Here is a 27,993-nt window from a genome sequence, read left to right as displayed (position 1 = left end):
AAAAAAAAAGTTTTTTGAACTAAAAAAAGTCATGAACATTGACTTGGCGTTGACTATCTTGCGGTCACTAAATTATTGGAGTGATTTTATCTTGGTCATTAAACTATGAATTTTGTCAATTAGATTACTAAACTATTAAACTGGTTTCAATTAAGTTATTAATGGTTAATGGAATTGTTGATGTAGTAGCTAAATAAATCTATATAACTATATATTTAGCTCTCACTATTAACATATATTCTATAAATTTGATGTTTATTTTAATTTAATTTAATCCTTCAATCAAATGTCTTCATATATTCCCATTTGAAGGAATTTGATTTAAATTTTAATTTCATTCACTAAATTTATATTTACATTTAATTTCAATTTTTTCCAATAAATTTAATTCTCAACTAAGAGGATACATGTTACCTTTATGATTCAAAATATCTTTTATATTTGTTAACTTGTATCTTATTATTGAAAAATTAAGTAAATAAAATTGAGGTGGGATCAACTTTAAAACCTATAGTAGAATAAAGGGTAAAGTACATAAATAGGTTATGGTATTATTTTGTTGAGTCTCGTGATTATTAAAAATTATAAAATGGTTATCTCATTATTCATATGTTTTAAACTCGTCCTTTTTTGTTAAAAAATTGGTATTCGTCTGAATTAAATGTTAACATTATGATTGAGATGTGATAAAATCATATTTTAATGATGTCTACAGACATCATCATTGCTTGCATTGGCTTGATGACATAATGTTTCAAGCACTAGTTCGGCGACGTAATGTAAACAGATACTCGATTCACAAAATATACCTCAAAAAGATTTTGAATAAGATTTTATCATATTTTAGTCAGCAGTTTAACGTTCAGGTTAGATGATCATCAATTTTTAACGAAAAAATATTGGCTTGAAACATATAAATAATTGATTATATTTTAACTTTTAATAATCGACGGACTCAACAAAACATCGTTCTATAGTTGAGTTTCCATGTGTACTTTACCCTTAGATAAAAACACACCTAGTCACTAAATTAAGTTTAATGTTTGATTTATATTTGACAACATTTTATGTGTATATTAACTTAAATTTAACACTTATTTTACAATAAATTTTAACAAATTAAAATATTTTTTATTAACAGTATAATCTAATTAAACTAAGAAACATATAAAAACTAAACAATATCTCTTTAAGTTAAGATAACAAGATCATTAAAAACTTAATAAATAGTGAATAATCTTATAATATATACTTTATGTGAAACTTTTAATATTATATTATAATACCATTTTGATTTAAGATAATTTTAAAAAATATTATATATTTTCGACATAAGAAATAATTACCTTATCAAATAAACATATAATTTAGAAGTATATAGAGAAACAATATAAAAGGTTTATTAAAAAAATAAAAGATACTTGGAACAAATTGGAATGGAATAATCGTCTCACATGGATCTTTGTAAAATTTAATCCGAAATAATCGATCAATAGATCAAATACATATGAGATTAAACCATAAAATGAAAAAATATTTGATAGGTAAAAGAAAGTTTAAGACATTAATAACATAATTATGAAAATTAACTTTCACCATTTATATTGAAGTGTCCCAACCATGTTTCGATACAACTGAACATTCTTGAAATCATCACCACCATGCTTACTAAGTTGGGGTGACACTATTATGTATTTGAGTTATGAGTATCATTTAAGTGTAGTCTCTACACTTTCAATTTCAAAACGTAGTAAAAAATATTAATAAGAAATAATTATTCAAATACAATGTTAATATTATTAAAAAAAATATGTTTAATTTACACGTTAATTATTATATCAGATAACAGTCAATAACCTAAATAGTTGACCAAAAGATTTAATTTATGAAATTTATTTCATTAAGAACTCAATTAGATGTAAAATAAAGAGAATATGATTATTTTTTTAGAGTTTCTTAATTCTTATACCCCGTTTTTAGTGAACTTTAAAATTATAATTCAAAACTATAAGAACATAAAAATATTTTTATAATTTAAATTGATTTAAATAAAGCATTTATGTAATTATTTTTTTAAGTTGTTCTCTCGGTTTCTATACGCATTAACTTGATTAATTCGGATCGATTTGTATCGTACATTTAATTTTGATAGATGAGTTTCTTAATTAAAATTTTCTATATTCAACGTACGTAAAATTTCAAATTCAACATCTGTTTAAATAATATCAATTTATTTATCGTTTGAATTAAGTGGTCGGTAGCATTTACGTAATTATTAATTTGAGTTAAAAACCCAAATTGGTGTATGAGTTTGAATCTATAAGTGAAGTTGAAGTATGAAAATTGGATCAAAGTCATATATATGAAAAAAACAAAGCAGGAATACGATATCAAGGGGGAGAATAGTCGGCCGAATAAAAGAGCATACTCTCCCCTTCTCCGTTCCGGAAAGCTTCTCCCGTTTTCGTACTCAAACTTTTCTCTTTTGGCTTATAGCTGTAAATATATTTATAAATATAGATACGATTAGTTGGGATTTTGAGTTCGATAGTTTTTTCTTCGTAATATATTTGGTTGGAGCTGTGTTTTTGCAAGTATTTTCAAGTTAGATTCCAATTCAGCCTTCATCTCTTTCTTAGGGTTTGTTGATTTCTGAGTTCAAATCTTTGCTCTCTCCTTTCACGCTTTCTTCCCACTTCCCCCCTCTCAAACTGGTTAAATTGAAGATTTTAGCGGTTATTTTTCTAGGGTTTTAGCTACTTCGGCTGAATTTCGGAAATTAGGATTTCAAGGTTTCGGGATTTATTCCCCTAGGTTTTTTTTTTCTTGTAAGGAAAATAGGAGATTTCAAATTCGAGTGGCTACCCAGTTCAAGGTTTTCCAATTTTTGGATTAATTTCTGCAAGAAAACGCTGAGAGAAAGAAACCCAGAGTTCAATTCAAAATCTCTTTTTCTTCTTTTGCTGCCCTTTTCTTCGGGCTTCTTTTTTATTTATCTCAGTTTTTGATACTGTGGTCAAGGGAATAAAAGAAACAAAGAACAATGGCCTCGTATAGGCCATTCCCTCAATCCTTTCCTCCACCACCAGCACCACCACCAAATCAAAATCCTCTTCCACCCCAACAACATTATGATCAAAATTACAATCAGATGAATCTGAAACCGAATTACCATTACCCTCCTTCAAGACTACCGCCACAACAACAGCAGCAACCACCGCCTCCACAGCAGCAATATTCATATCCACCTCCCCCACCCCCTCCTTTGCCTACAATGACACAAAATACCTTAAACTCACATCCAGCAATGTACTATCCACCTTCACAGTATAGCAATCCAGCAATGCAGCCACCTCCTCCGCCACCTCCCCCAAGTTCTCCTGGTTCTTCAATCCCTCCACCACCTCCTCCAAGTTCTCCTCCACCGCCTCCTCCAAAGGAGAGTGCTGCGGACAAGAGGTTGACTGAACGCGGTAAATATGAGCATAGGGATTTTTCAGGTTCTGGACGGCGTGAACATGATCATTCTAATCACGGGATTGGAAGTAGAGAGCACAAACCAATTATGCCTCCTTCAAAGAAGCCTAATGGACCTGCAGGAAGGGTGGAGACGGAGGAAGAAAGAAGGTTGAGGAAGAAGAGGGAGTTTGAGAAGCAAAGGCAAAAGGAAAAGCATAGACAGCAGATGAAGGAATCGCAGAAGGCCCAAATGATGCCTTCCTCCAAAGGGCATGGTTCGATGATAGGCTTTCTGATGGGAGATAGGAGAGCTACACCGTTTCTGAGTGGTGAGAGGATTGAGAATAGATTAAAGAAGCCAACTACATTCTTATGCAAGTTGAAGTGAGTACATGGAAATGATTTTCCCCCTTGTCTACAATTCTATTTGGTTCTTAGACCACATCAAATTAGAAATTAAACTGATAAATTTTATGTTTATGATATCAAATTTACATATTAAGATTTTTAAATTTCACGTTTATTATCTCGCCCTGATGAGTTTTATCTGGTTTAAGTTTAATGATGCCATCTATTGTCCTTATTTATGCCGGACTCGAAATATCCTCTGATGACTTATGGAATTCAATACAATTATTGGCTAAGTAGGTTCACGGACCGTAGATTAACTTGAAAATATCGGTACTTGCCCCCTTCGTGTTGTAGAATCTATACATATTGCAGCTAAAGTAGTTAAGCGAACAATGGGATTTGAATTATTTCTTTTGCTCAAATTTGTTTCTTCCACATTTCCTTGCATGTCTATGTATTAAAATATTTTTTGGTTGAACACTGTACTCAATCATTATTTCTGCATTCCCCTTCTTATTTTCCTATATGAAATTTCTTTTTCATGTTGGAAAGTGTTCCTTTTGTTTACTTGTTTGACTATCTAAGTGAAAAATATTTATTCTATTTTCTTCAGATAATGACAATCACTTATATTGTATAGATTCCGGAACGAACTTCCTGATCCAAGTGCACAACCTAAACTTATGGCCTTGAATAATGATAAAGATAGGTAAGAACTAGCCTTTTGCTTCAAAGAAAGATGCTGTATTTTCTTATATTTAGAATTCCAGTATCCAATAAATTTTTTGGTTGTCTGATTGGATGTATTTACCCTTTCTCTTTTTACTTTTTTGTTAGTGGTTATGGTCTTTGGTTTTGATGTCGGGATTTAATCCCTTTGTGATATTTCTTGTTAATTTGTACTTCTTTCTTACAGGTTTACAAAGTACACCATCACTTCTCTGGAGAAAATGTACAAGCCTAAACTTTTTGTTGAGCCAGATCTCGGGATACCACTTGATTTGCTTGACCTCAGTGTATACAAGTATCATACTGTAGCCGCTTATAACTTTTTCTTATACCTTTGCTTTTTGGTGTTGTGGTTTTGATTACCTATTTTCTCGTTGTTTGATTAGTACTCCTAGTGTAAGACCACCTCTTGCCCCAGAAGATGAGGAACTCTTGCGTGATGATGTAACTTTAACCCCTGTAAAGAAAGATGGCATAAGACGAAAAGAAAGACCGACTGACAAAGGTGTTTCTTGGCTTGTTAAAACACAGTACATTTCTCCTCTTAGTATGGAATCAACAAAACACGTAATTGCTGACTACCGTGTTCATATTTGGTGTTCTCCATGATGATTTTTGGAAGCTTTGTCAAAGCTAAATGCATTTGCACTTGCAGTCTTTGACTGAAAAGCAAGCTAAAGAACTGCGAGAACTTAAGGGAGGCCACAATCTTTTGGAGAACCTTAACAATAGGTTTGCCTTATTCCAACCTCCCTCTCTGAAGATAAATTCTTATTTGATGCAGATCTGGAAAAAAATAACACTAAAATGGTGGCAATGTTATCAGGGAAAGACAAATAAAAGAAATTGAGGCATCTTTTGAGGCATCCAAGTTACGTCCTGTCCATGCAACCAATAAAAACTTAGAACCGGTCGAAGTTACGCCTCTCTTACCAGATTTTGATAGGTATGGAATTAGCCAGGGCTGCCTGCTTTGTTTTTACGCCCCTTTTGGTCTCTCATACATGTAGAAACATGGTTGATTAGATTATAAAACTTAGATTTCAATCATTAGTCATTGTGCTGTGTTATTGCATACTTATATCTGATGTCTGTGTTGTTATTGTGATAGGTACGATGATCAGTTTGTTATGGTGGCATTTGATGGTGCTCCAACAGCTGACTCAGAAATCTTCAGCAAGCTGCATAGCTCTGTTCGTGATGAGCATGAATCAAGGGTGAATTAAGAATTTTCTAGATTGCATAATGTGCTTATAAAATTAGTTAATATCTTGAGACTAACATACAACATGCATTACTATAGTTGCCAATAGAGCCACAGATGTAGTAGCAAGTTTGTTGTAAGTTGGCACCAAAAGTCAGGGTTCAGGCCCTGTGCAACCTATCCAACCCCAACTGCTCCCCCCCCAAAAAAAAAATTTGTAATGATGCATACATAATTACATATAAAACATGCATTACTATAGTTTATTGATATCTTGACTTTTTGGTAAGTAGAATCCTTTAGTCTGCAAGTGTAGTGGTAGCATACATGATCAAAATACATGATCAAAATAATGTGCTGCATAATTCATTTATTAACTATAATAAATGAATTAGAAATTAATGCGTTATGTGCATAAAATGTTTTTGCTGGCTCGAGGATTTCTTTGGGACCTGTTATTTTTAAATTCATTTTTATGCTTAATTCTGCGTTTTCCCCCTTGATATTAATCTGTATGCTGTCTCTAGGCCCTAATATTATCAATGAGTATCCCACAAATAGTAGATATTGTTGCTGAGGCTGTGGCTTTTAGTCAACGGATGATCATAGTCAACTCTGAAATGTTATTTTAGGCAATTATTTTAACTTTATGATATTGTTGGCAAAATAAAAGAAAAACTTATATTCTTTTACCCCATAAGGCAGTGGGACATAATGGCTACTGATACATATATTTGTTTCATTTGGTACGAGTCTTGATTTTTTTTTGCATGTATGTATTTTATAATTGTAGGCCATTATGAAAAGTTATGCGGCACCAAGCTTGGATCCGGCCAATCCAGAGAAATTTTTGGCATACATGGTGCCTTCTGTTGATGAGGTAGATGTTCCTTGGGTTCAACATATCATATATCCATTAGCACTGCAGCTTTTGTTATACAGCCTATTTGCCAATCTGTTGATTCTAACTGAATTACTATTCAATTTTCACTATTAATGATGCCAGCTTTCGAAGGATATGTATGATGAGCACGAAGATATCTCATATTCTTGGGTTCGCGAATACCATTGGGATGTATGTAACCTGATTTTCACAATGTTACATTGCTCAAGCTAGAGCTCGCTATGTGGTATACATTTGATCAAAATTTTCTAAAAAATCTTTCCAACTCTTTTACAGGTACGGGGTGATGATGCAAATGACCCAACAACATACCTTGTTTCATTCAATGAAGGAGAAGCTCGCTATGTGGTATACATTTGATCAAAATTTACATCCTTTTTGATCCATTTTTGGCAGAAATTCTGGAATTAGTCCATGATGGTATCACACTCTCTCATGTTGCAGGCTCTTCCGACGAAGCTTAATTTAAGAAAAAAGAGGGTCAGAGAGGGAAGATCCGGCGATGAGATTGAACATTTCCCTATACCTTCTAGAATTACTGCAAGGAGGAGATCAACAGTTGCTGCGATAGAACTGAAAGAGCCAGAGGTATGATCATAAGTTAATGTTACACTATTCGAGTGTAATTTTGGATATGAGCATGTTCAAAATTTTGAAGTTTTTCCATATATTTGGAAGGTCTTTGAAGTATTGTATGTCCAAATGTGTCTTATACGGATGTTGAATATGGATACTTAAAAGCAAAAAATGTGTCTTACACATACATAGTTCATGAGGCAGCTGTAGGAGTTTGCACCACTAGTGAAATCTAGTTCTCATATATACATCTTTTTTATTTCGATGCACAGGTTTATTCCAACATGAGGTATGGTATTTCGAGCTCGAAGATAGGAAGGTTGGATGCCGAAGATGGGTTTGGGGGGAGGCCACGGAAGCTTTCGCGACATCAAGATGTCGACCAGTACAGTGGGGGTGAGGATGATTTCTCTGAGTGATGCTTAAAATGAATGGTAAGCCTTTTAGAACATTTTGAGTTATTTAAGTCACATCCCCCTTTGTATTCCTGAAATATATATTTGCTTTTTTATAATATTTTTTCCTTGAAATAAATAATCTTAATCCACAAAATGAATACAATTTTTACTAATTAATCAAATGCAAACAAGAGCTAACCCAAAATTCTTGTTAATGGCAGTTTACATCGAAAGATTCACTCACATCGTAAGTATTCAAAGAATCTAACATCATACTTAACATGAAATATGGAGACAAATAAAGGATGCTGTCTAAATGTTCTATAATTATCTTCCTTGGACCAAACCACTAAATACTTGGCTGCTCCCGGCGAGTGTCGCTTCCCACTCGACCGATGACAGAAGGATCTGTGACAAGTTGATCACTACTTGTTTCATGTCCGGTCGTACAATAGGATCCTCATCCACGCATTGCTTTGCCAGCATAGCCATCTTATAAGCAAATCGATATCAAATCAGAACGCCAATTTGAGAATATGCAGTCCTAACTACTAATTTTCTAGCTTTCTAGAATGTCTACCATGGAAATGATATTTACCTTGAAGACACAATCATGAGGAAAAAGATCCAGCATATTTGGATCGATATAGTCCGTGTTCGACATGCTTGTCGAGTCTGTGTTCTGAAGAGCTGCTAACATCTGCAAAATTGCAGCATAAAAAGATAAACGCATTAGTACAAGACAAGATGAACATCTAAAATCTTAGACTGCTACGATTTAACTCACAACAGATGCCAATGAACGTCTTTCGATATTTTTTGTCATGGTGGCTTCGGTTCGTATGATGGCCTGCTTTCCGGATATGATCTCAAACAACACAACACCAAATGCATACACGTCACTTTTTGACGATGCAAGTCCATCGCTCAAATATCTATAAGAGTTTAAAAGAACATTTAACATTTAGTGAAAGAGTAGCCAACTAACAATATCTGTATTGCTCGATTCGGATACCGAGTGCTGGATACAGGTGTAATCGTTTTTTTCATATATCTGGAGGGTCTCTGGAAGGTCGTAACCCCTTTCTCTTAATCTCAATATGTGACATAGAACAATAACATTACTTACTCTGGTGCCAAATAACCAAATGTACCAACAACTTTTGTTGCTGTTGCTTCTTCATCATTTGTTTTTCCAACAAGCTTGGACAATCCAAAATCTGAAATCTAATCCGAGAATAGAAGTCAGTTAAATGTTCTCAAACACACTTAAGAAAGAAGCAGCATCATTTAACATAATGCGAACCTTCGCCTTGAAAGAACCATCGAGCAAAATGTTGCTCGACTTGATATCTCGATGAACATAATGAGCTTTAGTATGCTCATGGATGTACTCCAGGCCTCTAGCAGCATCGAGAGCGATCTGAACCCACATTATCCACGAAAGCGGTGTATGACCTGCAAGCCAGTAAACATTTGCAGAGTAATTAGAATACAAGAGATCTGAAATCCAGAGCGATTTATGGTCATAACTATTCCCAGCCCATGAAAGTGCCGATACAACTAACTGAGCCAGGAGTCGAACTGTCGAAGGACTTGAAACATATGCTGGCATTCTATTTGACACAAGACATGGGACGTCGCGATAATGAGAATATACCTTCTCCTCACAATGAAAACTTGTCAAGAAATGGATTAAAAGCTTATTCATTGTGGGCGTCTGCTATCGACATTGTAAATACATTACGGTTATGAATGATCCAACTCCTTTATTTATAACATTCGGTCCATTTTAGAACTACTAGCTGTGCAGTTTTATAACCATAATACACATAATTTCCGAAATTTATAGCGATAAAACAATCAATCTGGTAAAAGTCATGATAGTTCATTCTTAAAATTAAATAAATTTTAACTGAAGAAGCGCTGCAATAATCCTACCTTTGTTCAAGGGATCATGTAAATGGTTTCTGAGGGAACCCTTTTGAGCATATTCATAAATAAGGAAGAGCTCGTTATCACTTGCAGCATAGCCGATCAACTCTACCTTCGACAAAATTAAACCGAAACAGGAGTCGATGGCTTTGAACAGTTGGAAGAAAGGTTCGTAATTTCGGAATATAAACAATTTCTCATCATACAAAAAGCATTACCAGATTTGCATGGTGAACCTTACACAAGATTTTCATCTCCGCCATGAACTCCTTCGTCTTTGTGGCAGTCATTCTTTTGATAGCAACTTCCTAAAAGAATCAAAGGAACAGAACTTAATGGAATGTTCATCTATTCAGGTCATAGAAAACAAATCCCGATATATAATCGAACAAACCTGGTCATGAAGGAGACCGAAATAGACAGAACCATAGGTTCCATGTCCAAGAAGATTAGAATCCGAGAACCCATTGGTCAAAAAAAGAATCTCTTCATAATTGAAAACCAGAGGCTTATCAACATCAAGTACATCAATTCCTAGAGCTGACAGAGAAAAAGAAAAAAGAAAAACAAAAGAAAAGAAATCAAAGTTAGACTTCCAGAATTTCGGATCAGTCATGGTGGCAAGCTATCATTTTTTTATTAATTAATCTACTTTGTTTAGTATGATATACATAGTTCATTGCCAGGATTTCAGCTAGCAACAAATAAAGTGAAAGTAACTAAGAAATCACAGTGTAATAACCTTTCGGGATGGTAATCTGGTGGTTACTAGGTTCGCCGTTGGTTTGGTTCCAATTCTCGGACTTGCCGTCAACATATCTTCCTGAACCACAACAGAAACTTGGCTTCTGAAGAATGTGGAACTTGTGAGAACTCTTGGCATCATGATCTTTGGCATGAACTCCTCGAGCTTCACCGAAGCGGCTTGAGGATCTCAAGGAAACACAAACTACAATGATAATGAGGGCAAGGCCGACACCCAAACCGCCAATGATCCATCCATATGGCACATGAGCCTTGGTATTTACTTGAATTTCTGCATAAAATTAAAAGTATAGCTCAGTATATTTCGTACACGAAATCAAGAAAACAACTATTACTCACATTACCCCTCTCACTGAGGAGTATTTACCATTCATTTCCGTCATTCAGGAAATTGAACAAAAGAGAGGTAGTAACATTATAATCCCCCAAAAAGGAACTGTCAAAAACTTTTTGCAGAAAGGAGAAGCATTAACACTTTAAAAGTTCAAATAGAGATCGAATCCATATGTTGTCATGTAGAAATTATTTTGACATGCAGGATACAGCAAATCATGTCGTTTATTTATGGTTGTCGGCTGCTACTTTACATCTCTTAGAAACAGACTTGGGCGTAGTTGTGGGAATAAGGGCCTCCAAGAACCATCCGAATACATGAAAAAAACACAGAAATAGGTTGACCAAATCAATGTCGGTCACACACCCGCTAGCACTTGAGTCTGAGTTAACATAGTTTTAATTAGTTCACTAAGATTTACCAATTCATACCAGAAAGTGTGTCAGCTGATGGTGCAGGAACAGGTGCCAAGGGAATGTCATTCTCCACATGATAGGGTTCACCAGGAACTGCAATATATTTAACAAGTTATAGTCTAAAACTTTCTACCATAATACAAGAACTGGACAATACGTGAAACCAACAAAATTTACAGAAGAAACGACTACTCCCGATATGCGCTGTGAGCTGCAAACAACACAAAAGGCATAATGCAAAAACACCAACTAACAGCCTTACAATTCAAGGAAATGGATGATAAAACGTTACCCATAAATTCTAGTCACTGATATACAATTAAAATATGTATGAACACATTACGGATTTCATTAGTATGATTCTGTTGGTATATATATCGATGTGATATTAGCACCTTCCCTCAAAGCTCACATCAAGACTTCAGATAGAAACCAAGTAGGTTCCAGACTCTAAAAGTGAAATGAATTCACCAATTAGTATCAAGTTATCTTATCAGCGTCCCAAACTTACTTCATTTTCAATCCATTTCCAATTAGCCAAACGACAAAACCTTCTCGCCAATGCTAAACTTCCAATCACACAAGCCAAAGCAGAACTGACAGCAAGATTTAAGTCTTTAGCATACCTAGCTATAGACTATAATAAACTATGGGTAAAAGATCTTATTTTACTAATTAAATTAACCCCTATGTTCACGACACTTGCAGAGTTTTCATAAACTATGAAAATATAATCAAAATCATTAACACCTAAATCTTGAAAAGCAACTGAATATGCATATTTCCAATCCAATAGCATTCTTCATGCAAATCCATAAAACAAAAAACCTCACAAAGAAAGAGAATGGTCTTTTTGAGGCAAACCTGAATTCAATGGAATATAATACAAAGCACCAACAGTGACATTATCAGGATTTTGAATCCCATTAACTTGCTCAATACTATCCATGCTAACCCCAAATCTACTAGCTAGAGATTGCACATTGTCCTCATCTTTCATCACATAACTCATCAAGTAGTTCCACAGCCCACTTGAACACCCACAAAAGAGCCTCAAAGACACCACAGCTCCAATCCTTGCTGGCCTGCTAACATTTGGAACCATAGCAAGCCCATCATAAGCCTCTAAAACCATGTCATAAACATACCCTTGATTTGATCTGACTGTAAAGGTTGTGTTTGTTGCATAATTCTTGGGGTTTGTCAAGCAAGAACATTTCTTTTTTATGAATATGTAACCATGGGCGCCCTCTCCTTCAACTGTTATGTCTTGTGGTATCACATCGAACATGCTCTGGATCACATCCAGAGTTTGGTTCTCCTGTGGTTTAAAAGCCAAAAAAGACGTGCATAATCTTGACGTGTCCGTACAACTCATAGGTATTGTTGCATAAGAAGAACCCAAGCAATGGAGGGTTTGAACGATAACGAGAAAGATTAGTGTTAGAAGAACTAACAAATGTGAAACCATAGGATCCATTTTTCTAGTTTTTTTTTTCTAATCCCCCCAAAAAAAATTGCAACTTTGAACTAAAATTAAGTGTAAGAGAGTAGAAAAAAAATAAAGATTTTGATCAAACAACTGTCTGAACAAGTTAAAAGACAAGAAAAAATCATAACTTCGTGGAGAAAAACAAGACCCAGTATGTGGGCGAAGTTTAGTTCTTGCTTTAAATGGAGAGGAAGAAGTGTGAATTTCAAGCTAAAAAGAAGAGAAACTCAGACTAAGAGAAATCAAAGGTCAGTGAAGAAACCAGAGCTAAGTCTAGTTAAAGAGAACTTGCTTTTACTAACTTTTATCCTGGAAGAGGTTAAAGGAAATGGTAGATTTAGATAGATGGTAATTTAAAAAATGGAGTGAGGGAATAAGACAGTAAGATTTTTGCAGAAAAGGAAGAAACTTGAAGATAAAGCTGATGCACGAAGAGTGGGGGATTTTAAGCTTTAAGGTGGTTTGAAGGACAGAAGTAGGAAGGGATGAGGTGAGGTGACACTAAACGGCTAAATTACATAACTGACACCGTTTGCTTTAAATTTTCCCTTTCTGACATCGTTTGACCAATATTTCCAGAAGTAGCACCCTTTCTGCTGAATTGGCAAAGGCGCGTCCCCGGGGACGCGCTTTACCCGCGTTTTCGCTGAGTTGGATGTCACGTGTGGAAGGCGCGTCCCCGGGGACGCGCCTTTGCCAACTCAGCAGACACGTATTTTGTTTTATAATAAATAATTTATTTTTATTATTATTATAAAAATAATATATTATGTAAAATGTTTCGATTATAATGTAAGAATTATCAAATGTATTTTGTTAATGTGTGTTAAAGGTGGAGTGAATTATCTACATTAATATGATATAACAATATATGAAAACCAGTTTGACTTTATTGTAGCTATAGGAAAAATGTATGAAATTATAATATTACACATATGGTTATATTATTATTTTTGATTTTGATTATCGATTTATTAATTTTATCAGTTAATTATTTAAATGTTATCAATCTAGTCATCTCATATCAATATTTAACGAAAATATTGATGCATAAGTTAATAAATTAGTATAATTACATATTTAATCTTCAAGACTTACATATTTTATAAAATTAGTCTTATTGAAAATTTAATTTAATAAATTTAATCCTCCAATAAGAACATGAAATGTGTCATCGTATACATAAATTTTTTAATAACTTTTAATTTGTTTAATTTAATATTTTTCTCTACTTAGAAGGTGGAATTATTATATTTTAAAAAAAATTATAACTAATAATATTAATTATATTAAATAAATATATTTATGTATTTAAAAGTTAAAAAAAATTATTTAGGTGTACATACATTGACAAATTATATAAATGCAATAACATTAAATTATTAGAAACAAAAACATTCATTTAAATACAATATTAATTACATAAGAGTTAACGGTTATATGATGATAACAGAGCTGGATATTTTTTTCTATTGTGCCCGATGTTTCTACAATGCCCACATCGTTTTTGTTCTGTTGACTTCTCCCGAATATCCATATCACAATGTATTCTAGTAGATTTTGGATGACCTGAGTCCCTCAATAGCAATGGATCTGGTACAATTGTAAGCCAAGTTTGAATCTCATTTGGGTCTCTTTCGTTTCCTATGGGCGGAAACTCAAATTCATATACCTTGAATACTTGTGAAAGTTGGTATACGGGATCAACATAATTTTTGTAGTCCAAATGCGAATGTGAGCAAGCAGCAATGGCATGAGAGCATGGATATTTGAGTGCTTGAAAGAAACCACAATCGCACCACCTCTCTTGCAGATTAACTCTGAAAGAGTTAGCTTCAATCCCTTGCAGCGGACGTGGCATTTCGGTTACACGAAACAATTCACGGGTGCGAGAAAAATTTGTAACTAACATCCCATTTGATGCAGCCACTTTTTTCTGTAAATCAACTACTAGTCTTGGGTGGTAAATATGCCCGTTTTGCATCCAAGTAAGAGCTTGTCCACCGAGCTTTGCAAAGAGTTGACCCAAACGAAAATAAGTCGTTTGTTGTCATATGACCATAGCGATACCTTTAAGCCAAGCTTGTCCACTGGTAAATGACGCGCCCCCTTTAAGGTTGAATTTATTGCTTCAGCCAAGTTTGTTGTCATATGACCATAGCGATACCCCCCGTCATATGCATTTGTCCACATTTCTTTGCTGATGTCCATAATATACTCGCACCCCTTTTTATTTTTGCCAAACAGCTCTTGTAGCATCGACTCAAACCTTTGAGGTAAGAGTTCATAACCTAAGCCATTAGGAATATGTAATAGTTAATATGAAGTATAAATAAGTAATAAGAAATTGATAGAAAAATTGGGAAAAAGTAACATACCCATCCGCACGACTAACTGACGTTCATCGTTCTTCTTGTATTTTCCGTAATAGTTTGCAGCAATATGACGGACACAATAACGATGTTGAACATGTGGAGGTCTATACATTGTACCCAAAGAGTCCATTGCTGCTTTTATCCCGGCTCCTCGGTCTGAAATAATGCATAGTCGTTCCCTGGTGACAACATGTAAACGTAAATTTTTAAGGAAAAAAGCCCAAGACTCAGTGTCTTCTCCTTGAACGAGGGCAAACGCAACAGGAAGAATATTGCGATTTCCATCTTGGACCACATCCAATAATAAAACTTGCTTGTATTTCCCATACAAGAAAGTACCATCAATTTGGACAATTGGTTTACAGTACTTGACTGCATTAATACACTGAGGGTAAGTCCAAAAGACTCGGTAAAATTGGCAGCGATCGCGAACCATTCGATCATTCACGTAATGATGTTGAGTTTCGAACTTAACAATTGTCCCATGATTAAGTCTTTGCACAACATGAAACCAACTGGGCAGCTCGTTGTAAGAGGAATCCCATTCGCCATGAAGTTTGCAAATGGCATTCTGTTTTGCCAACCACGCTTTTTTATATGAGACAGTGTACCCATATTGTGACTGTATAGCAGAAATCAACACTGCAACAGCTATATGAGAGCTTTGCTTCACAATGGGCATGATTGCTTGACAAATAATGTTGGAGTCCAAGTTGGGATGATCCTGGTTTATACCTGTTGCACAACATGTATGAGGACCGTTGTATCTGGTTAGTTCCCGTAAGTTGTTCTTCCTCTTCCTCTTTGATACACGGACCATCCATTGACATCCGTTGTCACGTTGGACGCAGTAGCAGATATATTTCTCCGTGTTAGATCGATCAACTCGGGACTGAACTGAGTTACGAATATTGTAACTCTTTATTGCCATCATTGCTTCCTCCTTCGATGCGAACTCCATTCCAATATGTAAATTACCGTCATTGACTGATGATTGAAGTCCATAGTTGCCAACATCAGGAAGATCTGGAAATTCAGGCTCATACATTGCATCATAATCAGCCTCATACATATGTGCAGAATGTACGTTAAACTGTGGTGAGTCAGGTTCAACGAATAATCCCGTTTCAGCACCATCTGCACCTGGCTCCCGAAGAGGTTCTTCTGGTGGAGATAAGGGTTCCTCCGATAATCCAATGTTGAGGTCAAATAAGTTCCCGCTTGCGTGTCCTCCTCTTGAACTTGAGGCCATTGTATCATGTGGGATGTGAATAGACTGTCGTCTCGTTGGCATTTCCATATGTAAGTCGAAAACATTGGCAGATGAATGTCTGCCCCTTGAAGTAGAAGAGATGTTGACATATGGATTATTGGTGAAGCCACGTGGGTTGAGATCATAAGCAGTTGCAGATGAATGCCTTCCTATTGAACTTGATGGCATGGTATATGGCGTTGGATCCGCCATTAATGATGTGAAATCATTACAGATCAGTTGTGTCGGGCTATCAACTTGATCAGTTTGATATGCAATGCCAAAGTGAGAGGAATATGAGAGACCACGAGTTGCACGAACCTCAATAAAAGTGGCATACATTTCAATAAGAGATTGTGAACTCCCCATATGAGCATCAACCATCATAGAAACATCATCATCGTTTGAAAGCTGAAATGATGTATACGTGAGCGGAAAAAATTCAGTAGAAAATCTGTACTGAAGTGAAGATAGTCTTCTCTGGCTTGCTACACGAATCTTTAACGAAATTTTTGTGATTAACTCCTCAATTGTGATGTTTCTCTTCAAGGTTAAGGGGATATAATGATCTGACTCAAAAACAACCCCCTCTTCAGCTTCCTTAATTTCTCCATCATAAAAAAAACAGCAGAAAGACGACTCATTTTCAGAGAATTTGAGAAGTTAGAGTTTGGGAATTTGAGAATTTGAAAGATTGTGAACTGAAGTTTGTTTTGAAAGTTTATAATGCGTTGCATATAATAGTGTCTATAATCGGAGTACTATTCATATGAAGGCGCGTTCCCGGGGGCGCGCCTTCCATTATTTCGTCAGAGAATATGTTATCATTGCCCTATTATGTCACTCGTGTCCCTCGGGGACACTAGATATATCAGTACCTATTATTTCACTATTCACATGAAGGCGCGTTCCCGGGGGCGCGCCTTCCATTATTTCGTCAGAGAATATGTTATCATTGCCCTATTATGTCACTCGTGTCCCTCGGGGACACTAGATATATCAGTACCTATTATTTCACTATTCACATGAAGGCGCGTTCCCGGGGGGGCGCCTTCCATTATTTCGTTAGAGAATATGTTATCATTGCCCTATTATGTCACTCATGTCCCTCGGGGACACTAGATATATCAGTACCTATTATTTCTCAGGGGACATGAAGGCGCGTTCCCGGGGACGCGCCTTCCATTATTTCGTCAGAGAATATGTTATCATTGCCCTATTATGTCACTCATCTCCCTCGGGGACACTAGATATATCAGTACCTATTATTTCACTATTCACATGAAGGCGCGTTCCCGGGGGCGCGCCTTCCATTATTTCATCAGAGAATATGTTATCATTGCCCTATTATGTCACTCATGTCCCTCGGGGACACTAGATATATCAGTACCTATTATTTCACTATTCACATGAAGGCGCGTTCCCGGGGGCGCGCCTTCCATTATTTCGTCAGAGAATATGTTATCATTGCCCTATTATGTCACTCGTGTCCCTCGGGGACACTAGATATATCAGTACCTATTATTTCACTATTCACATGAAGGCGCGTTCCCGGGGGCGCGCCTTCCATTATTTCGTCAGAGAATATGTTATCATTGCCCTATTATGTCACTCGTGTCCCTCGGGGACACTAGATATATCAGTACCTATTATTTCACTATTCACATGAAGGCGCGTTCCCGGGGGGGCGCCTTCCATTATTTCGTTAGAGAATATGTTATCATTGCCCTATTATGTCACTCATGTCCCTCGGGGACACTAGATATATCAGTACCTATTATTTCTCAGGGGACATGAAGGCGCGTTCCCGGGGACGCGCCTTCCATTATTTCGTCAGAGAATATGTTATCATTGCCCTATTATGTCACTCATCTCCCTCGGGGACACTAGATATATCAGTACCTATTATTTCACTATTCACATGAAGGCGCGTTCCCGGGGGCGCGCCTTCCATTATTTCATCAGAGAATATGTTATCATTGCCCTATTATGTCACTCATGTCCCTCGGGGACACTAGATATATCAGTACCTATTATTTCACTATTCACATGAAGGCGCGTTCCCGGGGGCGCGCCTTCCATTATTCGTCAGAGAATATGTTATCATTGCCCTATTATGTCACTCATGTCCCTCGGGGACACTAGATATATCAGTACCTATTATTTCACTATTCACATGAAGGCGCGTTCCCGGGGGGGCGCCTTCCATTATTTCGTTAGAGAATATGTTATCATTGCCATATTATGTCACTCATGTCCCTCGGGGACACTAGATATATCAGTACCTATTATTTCTCAGGGGACATGAAGGCGCGTTCCCGGGGGCGCGCCTTCCATTATTTCGTCAGAGAATATGTTATCATTGCCCTATTATGTCACTCATGTCCCTCGGGGACACTAGATATATCAGTACCTATTATTTCACTATTCACATGAAGGCGCGTTCCCAGGGGGCGCCTTCCATTATTTCATCAGAGAATATATTATCATTGCCCTATTATGTCACTCATGTCCCTCGGGGACACTAGATATATCAGTAAATCAGGTAAATTATAACCAAAATTTAACTTCTTTTGAAAGTTCAGCAAGTTAAGAATAACTTAAATTAAAACGTTATGTGAAGTTTGAATAAATTAGATAAAATGTTATGGATAAATTGAATAAATGTGAAGTGATAAGTTGATTGTGACATTGAAATTGTATGGAATGAGCATTGAAATGTGACATTGAATAAATTGCCAATTCACCCCCCTCTTGGCTGATTCCGTCGATCGATGAACTCAACATAAGTTGATTTTAATGTATACGTTTTAATATATATGTTAATGATAAAATCATATGTATGGATAAATTTAATTTCAATTTAAGTATTGTGTACTATAATTGGAATATAACTTTTAATTTCGAATACAATTGGAATATTAAGTTGAAATTTAATGTTAAATTTTGAATACTATAATTTATATTTTAAATTTAAATTTGAATAATATTATTTTTATTTTTATTTTAAATTTCGAATAATATAATTTGTATTTTAAAAACATTTATCAAACATTTAATGTTAAATGTGAATAAAAAACAACATTAAAAAATATGTATGTAACAACCATGAAACATTTAAATAACATAACCAAATTACATAAAATTCTGAAATATAATTATTTAAATAACATTAAATATAACTGGATCACCGATGTCGTATTCTCGAATGAGTTCCACATGGCGGTGGTTGTCTATTTCGTGGAGGATTTCTTCGCGGAACTTGTTCTTCAGTCTCCTCATCTTCACTATCATCATCAGCAGCATTTTCTTCATTTGGTGTAGATGACGCTGAAGGGGTTGAAGGGCCTGTATAAAATAACGACCCTGAAGGAGTGCTAGTAACAATCCCACCGCTCCCCGGGAACTGTGAAAACTGTGGAAACATTGGCATCGATGTATGTGATCCAGATGGAGATTGAGGTGTCTGCGGAGAAGCACCACCAGCCAAATAAGATGCATATGAACCATATGCTGGATCATTAAACATAGTAGTATATGCACCTCTATATGGTATAAAACCCTGCGGGCTAGGCATGTAACCTGGCGGGCTAGGCATGTAACCTGGCGGGCTAGGAATGTAACCCTGCGGGCTCGGAATGTAACCCTGCGGAGATGGCATATAAACTGGTGGGCTTGGCATATGAAGTGGATGGCTGGGCATGTACCCATGCGGCATCGACGAATAAGGATGTTGTGGTGGGACTGATGCAGAACCGGTAGCGCCTTCTCTCCGTCCACGCGTCGGGGGACGATGATATTGAGACGGTTGACGTCTTTCTCGGCGCCTAGGAATGTTAACCCCTCGTGCTTCCGCCGAAAGTAGAAACGGCTTCCCATTTTCATTAAACCAGTCCATATAGTTATCCGTAACCATATGACCAGTTTCAGCGTAATATTGTCGAGGGGCCAACAGTGTATATCGGTTCTCCCAAAGCGCAATCCAATCTCTGTGTCTCACCACCCAGTTAACATCTTTCTTTCCTCGTCTATCTATGTTATGCACGTCGTCTAAATTCCTAGGAGCTCCAGGAATATATTGCGTACAACCATACTGACGGAGCACGTGATCAACTGGATGCCACTCAATAATAGCATAACATATAAGAGGTATAACCGATATCCATACCTCTAATGACCCACTAAGGTGGGGTGGAATGCAAGCTTTCACTTCATCGCTCGCATAAGGTATCCACTGAAAGTGAAATATAAATATACAATTCAAATAAATAAAATATTCTAATTATATCTAACATTTTAAATTAAAATATTAATAATTAAACAAATTTAAAAACATACCTCAGACCCAGCTTTCGTATCAATAAGTAAACGAATTTCCTCTAACCCAGTAGGTATACTTTTATGGTCCTTTCTTTTCATCGACCACCTATGAAATATAATATAAACTAAATATCACCCTATTTAATTGAAAATATTTAAATCAAAATTTAGTTCAAAAATTACCTCAACAATAAGGGGAATACATATGGTTCATTCACGATCGGGCATAAAAAAGGCATGCGGAACCACGCCCATGATTGTAGAAGCAGAAGACATCCACCGATAGCAGTTTTCTTATAATTCGTCGCCCGACACATTTCTCTAAAGAGAAATGCCAAAACTGCAGCACCCCAACTATATATTCCAGCTTCATCAAAATCGATCAGATGCCGCAACCACATACAATGCACCTGGTTGCGAGATTTGTCGGGCATCAATATTCCTCCAATTATTCGTAGAATATATGCCCGAGCACATGCCTTTGCTTGATCCTCTGAAGCATTTTCATTTAAAACCTCAAAATTAGCTTTCAACCAAGATAAAGCTATTCTACCTCCATTAAACTCTGGCGGAGCAGCTCCAAGATAATCAATGCACATTGATTGCCAATCACCATCCGCCATACCACACATCATATTTCCGTCGACGGGAAGCCCCAGATACATAGAGACATCCTCCAATGTAATTGTCGCATCTCCACATGGAAGGTGAAAAGTGTGTGTCTCGGGCCTCCACCTCTCAATCAGTGCAGAAATTAGGACAGGTTCGAGTTTGCAACCGCCTATAATTGTTGCAATATACCCGAACCCGGCAGAAGCCAAATATGGCAAAATACGTTCCGGTGTCGGTATACGTGGATTTTTAATAAAAGTCTCTAAAATACGATCAGCATCCTAAATAATATACATTATAAAAAATAAAAATTAATATAAATTCATAATAACTTTAAAATAAAAATAAATTTAAATATTAACATTAATTATAAAAAATATTACCATATCGCTAAAATGTCTGGAGATATGATCAATATCCAATCGCAACAGCATTTCGTTTTCCATTATAACTGTAGACAAAACAATATAATTAGCAAAAAAAAATTAATAATTCTAAATAAATAATAATTATTATATAAATATTATTTTAATAAAAATATAATATTTACATAAATATATTAATATAAAAAATAATAACTATTTAAAAAAAATACTAACATAAAAATAAATTTCTTACCACTAATAACAAATTTAAAACTCAAATAGTTGAAGAATTTGAGTTATATAAAAGAGGAGAAGATGATTTTAGTGTGAATAATGAGGGAGGGTTGAGGGGGTTTATATAGGGGAGGAGGAGGGGTAGTTAGGAAAAACGGATGGGGGCATTTATGACATTTAATGGAAGGCGCGTCCCCGGGGATGCGCTTTCCACACGTGTCAGCTGATATGGCAAAGGCGCGTACCCGGGGACGCGCCTTCCACACGTGGCATCCAACTCAACGAAAACACGGGTAAAGCGCGTCCCCGGGGACGCGTCTTTGCCAACTCAATAAAAAGAGTGCTACTTCTGGAAATATTGATCAAACGGTGTCAGAAAGAGAAAATAAAAAAAATGATGTCAGTAATTTAGCCACACTAAACCGAGCATGTTTTGTTCTTTTTTTCTCTCTATGCTCTGGTAACAGTTACTCAGTCCTTCACTGTAAAAGGCACCCAAAGAGAGAGAGAGAGGAAGCCATCTGCTTGTTTTCCGCCACCATTTTTTTCTTAATGAAAAAATAAATAAATAAATACTTAAATTATACTCTAAATTAATTTTAAGTGTTTAAAAAATTATATGTTAAAAATAAATATCTAAAATTTTTAATATTACATTTTTATATGTATACTTTACCGTTAAATTCGATTATTATCTTATATGTATCGGGCTTATAAAATTTTAAAAATTGTGTTTTAAAATAAAAAATAAAGTTATATAAAAAAAACCTCAAATTTAAAATCCTTAATTTTAAATTTCATTTTCAACCTTTAATCATTTTCGGTCACCGCTTTCATCGTTAAGTAATCACTCACATATTGTCGTCCACCTATTGATCGATCACTGCCCTTGTAGTTACCAAAATCCCTAAATACCGAAATTCTTAACTCTGTGATCCTATCCTAACCCTAAATTTAAAATCATGAATTGCAATTAGGACGCTGTGAACGTTTGAAATTCATGGGAAATTAAGGGGCAGAACTGCAACATAAATTCAGGAGGATTAGAGGGGTGAGACTACAGCGCGGGAGAGGAGAGAGGGACTGCAACAGGGACGGGAAGGGGAATAGTTTTTTTTTTATTTTAAAAAAAAGTATTTTTGAACGCTATTTCAAGTAAAAGTGTATATTAGAAATATTAGAAATATATTTTTAACGAAAACTCATTTAAATATATAAAATTAACTTAAAATATAGTTTGGAATCTTATTTTTACATAAACCCTTTTTTTCAATGAATATTCACCATTCTACTAATTATTATTGTTTCAATGAGTTCAAATAAGTTTGTGAGAAGAGTTTTTTTTTTGTTATTTGATTTGATCAATATATTTTTATAAGAAATGATGTAATTTAATAAGAAAAAGGAAACATTAGTTATATTATAATACCTCGATGCGATCGGAACGAAAATTGGATCAAAAATATCGTTATAACTTAAATTAAACTCAAACATTCAGAATCACATGTAATTTCATATTTTAACACAATATAAAACCTAAAATGATACTACAATAAATCATCTTATTTATCATTCATTAATCAAATCACAAGTTGATTTCATGCTTAGAGACCTTATTAAAGCTTTCCGAAAGTTCAAAGACTTATTCATAAGATATAATGACACAATTATTCACCAATGTTTGCATAATTGGTTATTTTGTCTCATGTTTTTTTTGTGTAGTATTTTACTCCCACCTTTCAATTTTTGGTTAAAACAGACCCTGTAGGATGAAAACCGTTAGTAGGCTAACAATCAACATATGTTGCTGGCGTGACATTTTTCACATGTGATCGATTGCTAACGTGGTATGTGCCATGTCACCCAAAGTGATGCGACATCAGCATCGTGCGTTGACCATTAGTCAACTAACGATTTTGGGTTGTTTTGACAAAAATTGAAATGCGGGAAGTAAAATGCTCCAAAAAAAGAATAAGGTGCAAAATGATCATTTGTATAAACATTGGGGGGTAATTGTGTCATTATACATATTCATAAATAATCCTAATTAACAAATTTAATATATTTAACTTAACTGAGTCAATTTATAGTATATTTAACACAAATACACAATCAAATCAACATACTTATTAATCGTAAATAAATCATAACTTGAATTCATGTTTAGAGATCACACTGAAATTTATTATAAGTTTAGAGACTTAAATGTAATCTTTTTATTCATATATAAATTTAATACCATTAAATCAATTAATTATTTTCAGAGTGAAATTGTCTCAAAAATGAACTTAAAACATACAATTTATTCTTTTGAGATTTATACTTAGGGATCTATTAGGGACTTTATCAAATATTTTTATGATTAAGAAATTGTACTTAATGCATGCATTATACATATATCAACATGATATTTCTTACGCATAACTAGTTTTATAAGCCATTATTAACCCTAAATAGTAATTAGGGATCAATTAGTAAACATTTAAAAGTTTGAGGATTAAAATGTAATTATTCAAAACTTTAAAAGACTAACTTGTAAATTATTTTAAAGTCTAATTATACTATTATTCAGACCAAAAAATGCCTTTAGTTAGGCTATTACAAACTGAGAAGTCTTTAAAGATCATTTTGTCAATCTTTAGAGACTAAATCATAAATTTTTAAAAAAAATAAAGGTCACTTGAGATACTAATCATTTTACTAATTAGACATATTAAACATATGATCTTTCAAAACTATGAATTTAAAGAAATGGGGACCAATTTCAACATCAATTGACAAAGTTATGAATGAAAAACTAAACAGTATAGTTTCAAAACTCATAGTCTAGAATCGATATCAAAGGTATGGTTTCGATATTAGGCATCCAATATCAATAATAAATGTTGGTTTTAATAATAAAAATCATTCTAGAATCCCTAGTATCGATACTGAAAATTGAGTTTTCATACTAAACCTTGGAGTATTAGAAATCAACATTCTTAAACTTTTAAAAAAACCAAAAGTACTTAGGCATAATGACAAATTAGCCCTCCTAACATTTTTACAAATTGTCACTTTTACCTTATTCTTTCTTCCATAGTATTTTAGATTCCGGTGTTTCAGTTTTGTTTGTCTAAATAACTCATATTAGATAAAAATTACCAGTTAATTAAATGTCGACATATATTACTAATATGATACTTATATATATATATAATTAACGATATGACACATATCATATTATCGCTTTGATAATATTACATGTATCGTTATAATTTTAAGATGTTAAGTCAACGTAGAACAATTAAAAAAAATACAATTTAAAAAAACTTATTTTGTATAACAAGTTAAAAAAATGGAACCCCAAGACTTAGCAGACTGGGAATTGTGGGTCCGGATGTTCACATCACATGCATCATTGCATGTGCTTTTTAGCTGGAGAATTATTTCCCTGAGATTTTTATAGCTTTTTATTTTTCTTTATTCTCGTATAATTAGGGTTTATAATGACATTTGTTTATTGATGGAATAATCCAGGGATTAGTTGATGTTTGGGTAGGGTGGTTGTGGTGGTAAGTAAATTTAAGTTGAAAGCCAGACTGGATTTGCCTCGTTAAAGCAGGATTCATTATTACGTTGTTGTTTTGCTGCAATTTTTACACAATAATGGCTCCATTTTTGTGTCTCTCTCTGCTCGAGACCCCTCAAACCTAGGATCTTGTCTTAATAATGATGGGAGTGATTGCCATCTCTATCTTTTCTCTATGCTCGTATATAAAGTAGCCGATTTAAAAATATTTTCTAAGGTGAGGTATATATATATATATATAATAATAATAAAAAAATTTCGTGTTAGATAAATATAAATAAAATTTTAGAGTAAACACCAATAATAAAATAAACAATTAATATAAAGAAATTTGAATTTCATGATAGACGATACTCTGGATAAGCCTTGCATCCGCCACTGTGTATATATCTTCATATCAATCCAGGGCTTTTTTAAAAGAATGATGCATGGGAGAGAAACAAATAGGAAAATATAGTTTAGAAAAAAAATTGCAATCTAGGACGATTACTATAATGGATGTCGAACTCGTCGTTCCAATAAGACAAGTTCGGATAAATATTATTATTTTAAGAAAATTTATTGTTATAGAAAGATGAATTTTCGAGGAATTTTCATTGGAACTCATCTTGGTGGAATGATGAAATGATGAGTTCATCCTCCATTGTAACAATTATTCTAAATTACATTGTTTACAATTAAACGTGATGAAAAGATTATCTATCTAATATTTTGTTTATAATTTATTAAATATTTTAAAACACAATACTAAACATATCCCATATATAATTTGAGAAAAGGATGAAGAGAGAGATTTAGGTGCTATTAACGGGTACAAAATGATAGCAGATGACTATGACAATGATGATGAAGGAATGGTAACCAACATGATGATAAAGGAGGAAGATGGAGAGATGATGAAAATAGGTGAAGAAAAAGATTAAATTAATATAATTCTGAATTATTGCAGTTAAATTCTTAGAATTAATATCAACTTATAATAATGTATAAAATTTAAATTTAAACTTTTGTCACTTTAATTTTATTTATTAACACGTTATCTGATTTAAAAAATCAATTTATTACTTTTAAGTAAAATAATCCGTTTATAATTTTTTTATAATAAAAGGACTTGATAAAAAATGTTCTATAGTCATATTACTATTTATATTTTTTTCTTTTTTATAATAATATAAATTATTAATATATATGAAAATTTATATAAATAAAAATATATTTTATGTGATTATGATCAGGCAAATTGTATGAGTATTACAAAATATTATATCAAATCAGTTACAAGAAATAATGTCTTAAGAATTTATTCATTTTGAATTATATGAATAGTACCTTTCGAATCATAAGAACCAAACGGTCTCGGTAGTTAAAAGGATGATTGTTATATTTAGAGATATCAAGTTCGAACACGATGTCTACAGGGATGTTTAAACATTCATTGTCAGATGATTGAGAAAATCTTTCAAATATATATATTATATTGTAATTACTTCAAACCAATCGAAATAAAAAATTCAACAAATTTTATGATGCATATTTAAATTGTTTATTATTAAATGATAACTAATTTATGAATTGGATCAAACCAGTTCAAATTATTGATGAGAAAAATATGATTGTCCGGTTATCCCTTGATTGATAGTAGTAATAATTCGGAGGTCTCTTACGGAAGCTGCTCTCAATCTAGCGTTGGGGGCAGCCTACTATCCTACCTCCCCTTACCCCATTATATATGGGAATAAGGGTTAACTAATTTTCACCTTTTTATCTTTTTAATTCATGTGCTATTTTTATGTTTTATTCTAATTTAAACTCTTATAAAATATGAATTTTGTTCTTTATAATTTTAATTTTCAATTCGATTGTATTTGATAAAATATTAAATATTAATTTATGATATGTATATGTATATGTAGGTGTAGGTCCTTCAAAAATAATTGTATTAAATAAATAAGATAATAATTGGTTCAAAAAAGTACCAATCCTTTTATACGCCTTCATGCATGCTAAGGTTAGGGCTGTAAATGAGACGAGACAGATCGCGAGCTACTCGAGATCGACTCGATCTTGGCTCGATAAATACTCGGATCGAATGGACTCAACTCGAGCTCGAACTCGACTCGAGTTCTTAATGAGCCGAAACGAGCTACTCGATACTCGACTCGAAAAACTCGTGAGCAGCTCGAAAAAATATTATATTATATTTTTAATTTTTTAAAATTACATTATTAAAAATACATTATTGATGAATAAAATATTCTTGAATTGAAAATGATTAAAAATTATTTTTATATTTATTTTAAATTAATAAAAAAATATTTATATAATGACAAATATTTAATATATTTCTAATGATAATATTTTAAATAACTAATTTTTAAAATTGTTGTTGTATTTTCAGGTTTCGGGTTCAAATATCATAAATATTAAGGGTTTGAGCATTTAATATCAATATACTATATTGTACTTACCTCATAAATCGGTACCAAGTCTATTAATTAATGTATTTGTAATGAACCTTAAACCCTAAAACCTAAACCCTAAATCCGATTATGTGATAGAGATTAAATTATGCACATGAAGGTAACATACAAATTATGCAAAATGATGTTATGTGACTCCTAAATAAATCATTCACGTACTTATACATAAACATATCAACATGCAAAATAAATATACACAACTTGTTGATTAAGACATGATT

The 27,993-nt window shown here is 34.0% G+C and overlaps 2 protein-coding genes across 3 annotated transcripts; one reads left to right on the top strand and one right to left on the bottom strand.

Moving 5' to 3' along the window:
* The first annotated feature begins 2,630 nt into the window (after nucleotides 1-2,630).
* LOC120217850 (protein PAF1 homolog) lies at nucleotides 2,631-7,689 on the top strand. Of its 2 annotated transcripts, XM_039214879.1 has the most exons (12): nucleotides 2,631-3,843; nucleotides 4,451-4,519; nucleotides 4,727-4,834; nucleotides 4,926-5,106; nucleotides 5,195-5,271; nucleotides 5,366-5,485; nucleotides 5,651-5,756; nucleotides 6,537-6,623; nucleotides 6,750-6,818; nucleotides 6,924-6,995; nucleotides 7,092-7,235; nucleotides 7,496-7,689. In XM_039214879.1, the coding sequence occupies exons 1-12, from the start codon at nucleotides 3,044-3,046 to the stop codon at nucleotides 7,640-7,642; spliced, it is 1,980 nt and encodes a 659-aa protein (XP_039070810.1). In that variant the 5' UTR covers nucleotides 2,631-3,043; the 3' UTR covers nucleotides 7,643-7,689. The 2 variants fall into 2 exon arrangements, with proteins under 2 accessions (XP_039070810.1, XP_039070811.1); XM_039214880.1 differs by lacking the exon at nucleotides 5,366-5,485 and having other exon boundaries at nucleotides 2,634-3,843; nucleotides 7,496-7,688.
* Nucleotides 7,690-7,803: 114 nt separating this feature from the next.
* On the bottom strand, nucleotides 7,804-12,656 carry LOC120217849 (lysM domain receptor-like kinase 3). The gene is made up of 11 exons (XM_039214878.1): nucleotides 11,936-12,656; nucleotides 11,087-11,164; nucleotides 10,299-10,592; nucleotides 9,951-10,096; nucleotides 9,775-9,864; nucleotides 9,563-9,668; nucleotides 8,928-9,079; nucleotides 8,751-8,848; nucleotides 8,409-8,556; nucleotides 8,220-8,321; nucleotides 7,804-8,113 (listed from the first exon to the last, which is right to left on the bottom strand). Exons 1-11 carry the CDS (start codon nucleotides 12,549-12,551, stop codon nucleotides 7,949-7,951), a joined length of 1,995 nt encoding a protein of 664 aa, XP_039070809.1. The 5' UTR covers nucleotides 12,552-12,656; the 3' UTR covers nucleotides 7,804-7,948.
* Nucleotides 12,657-27,993: the final 15,337 nt, after the last annotated feature.

Source organism: Hibiscus syriacus, unplaced genomic scaffold, assembly GCF_006381635.1.
Source record: "Hibiscus syriacus cultivar Baekdansim isolate YM2019G1 unplaced genomic scaffold, ASM638163v2 tig00110190_pilon, whole genome shotgun sequence".
NCBI lineage: Eukaryota > Viridiplantae > Streptophyta > Magnoliopsida > Malvales > Malvaceae > Hibiscus > Hibiscus syriacus.
Note: the sequence above shows the minus strand (reverse complement) of the source record. Positions and strands in the feature narration are given on the sequence as shown.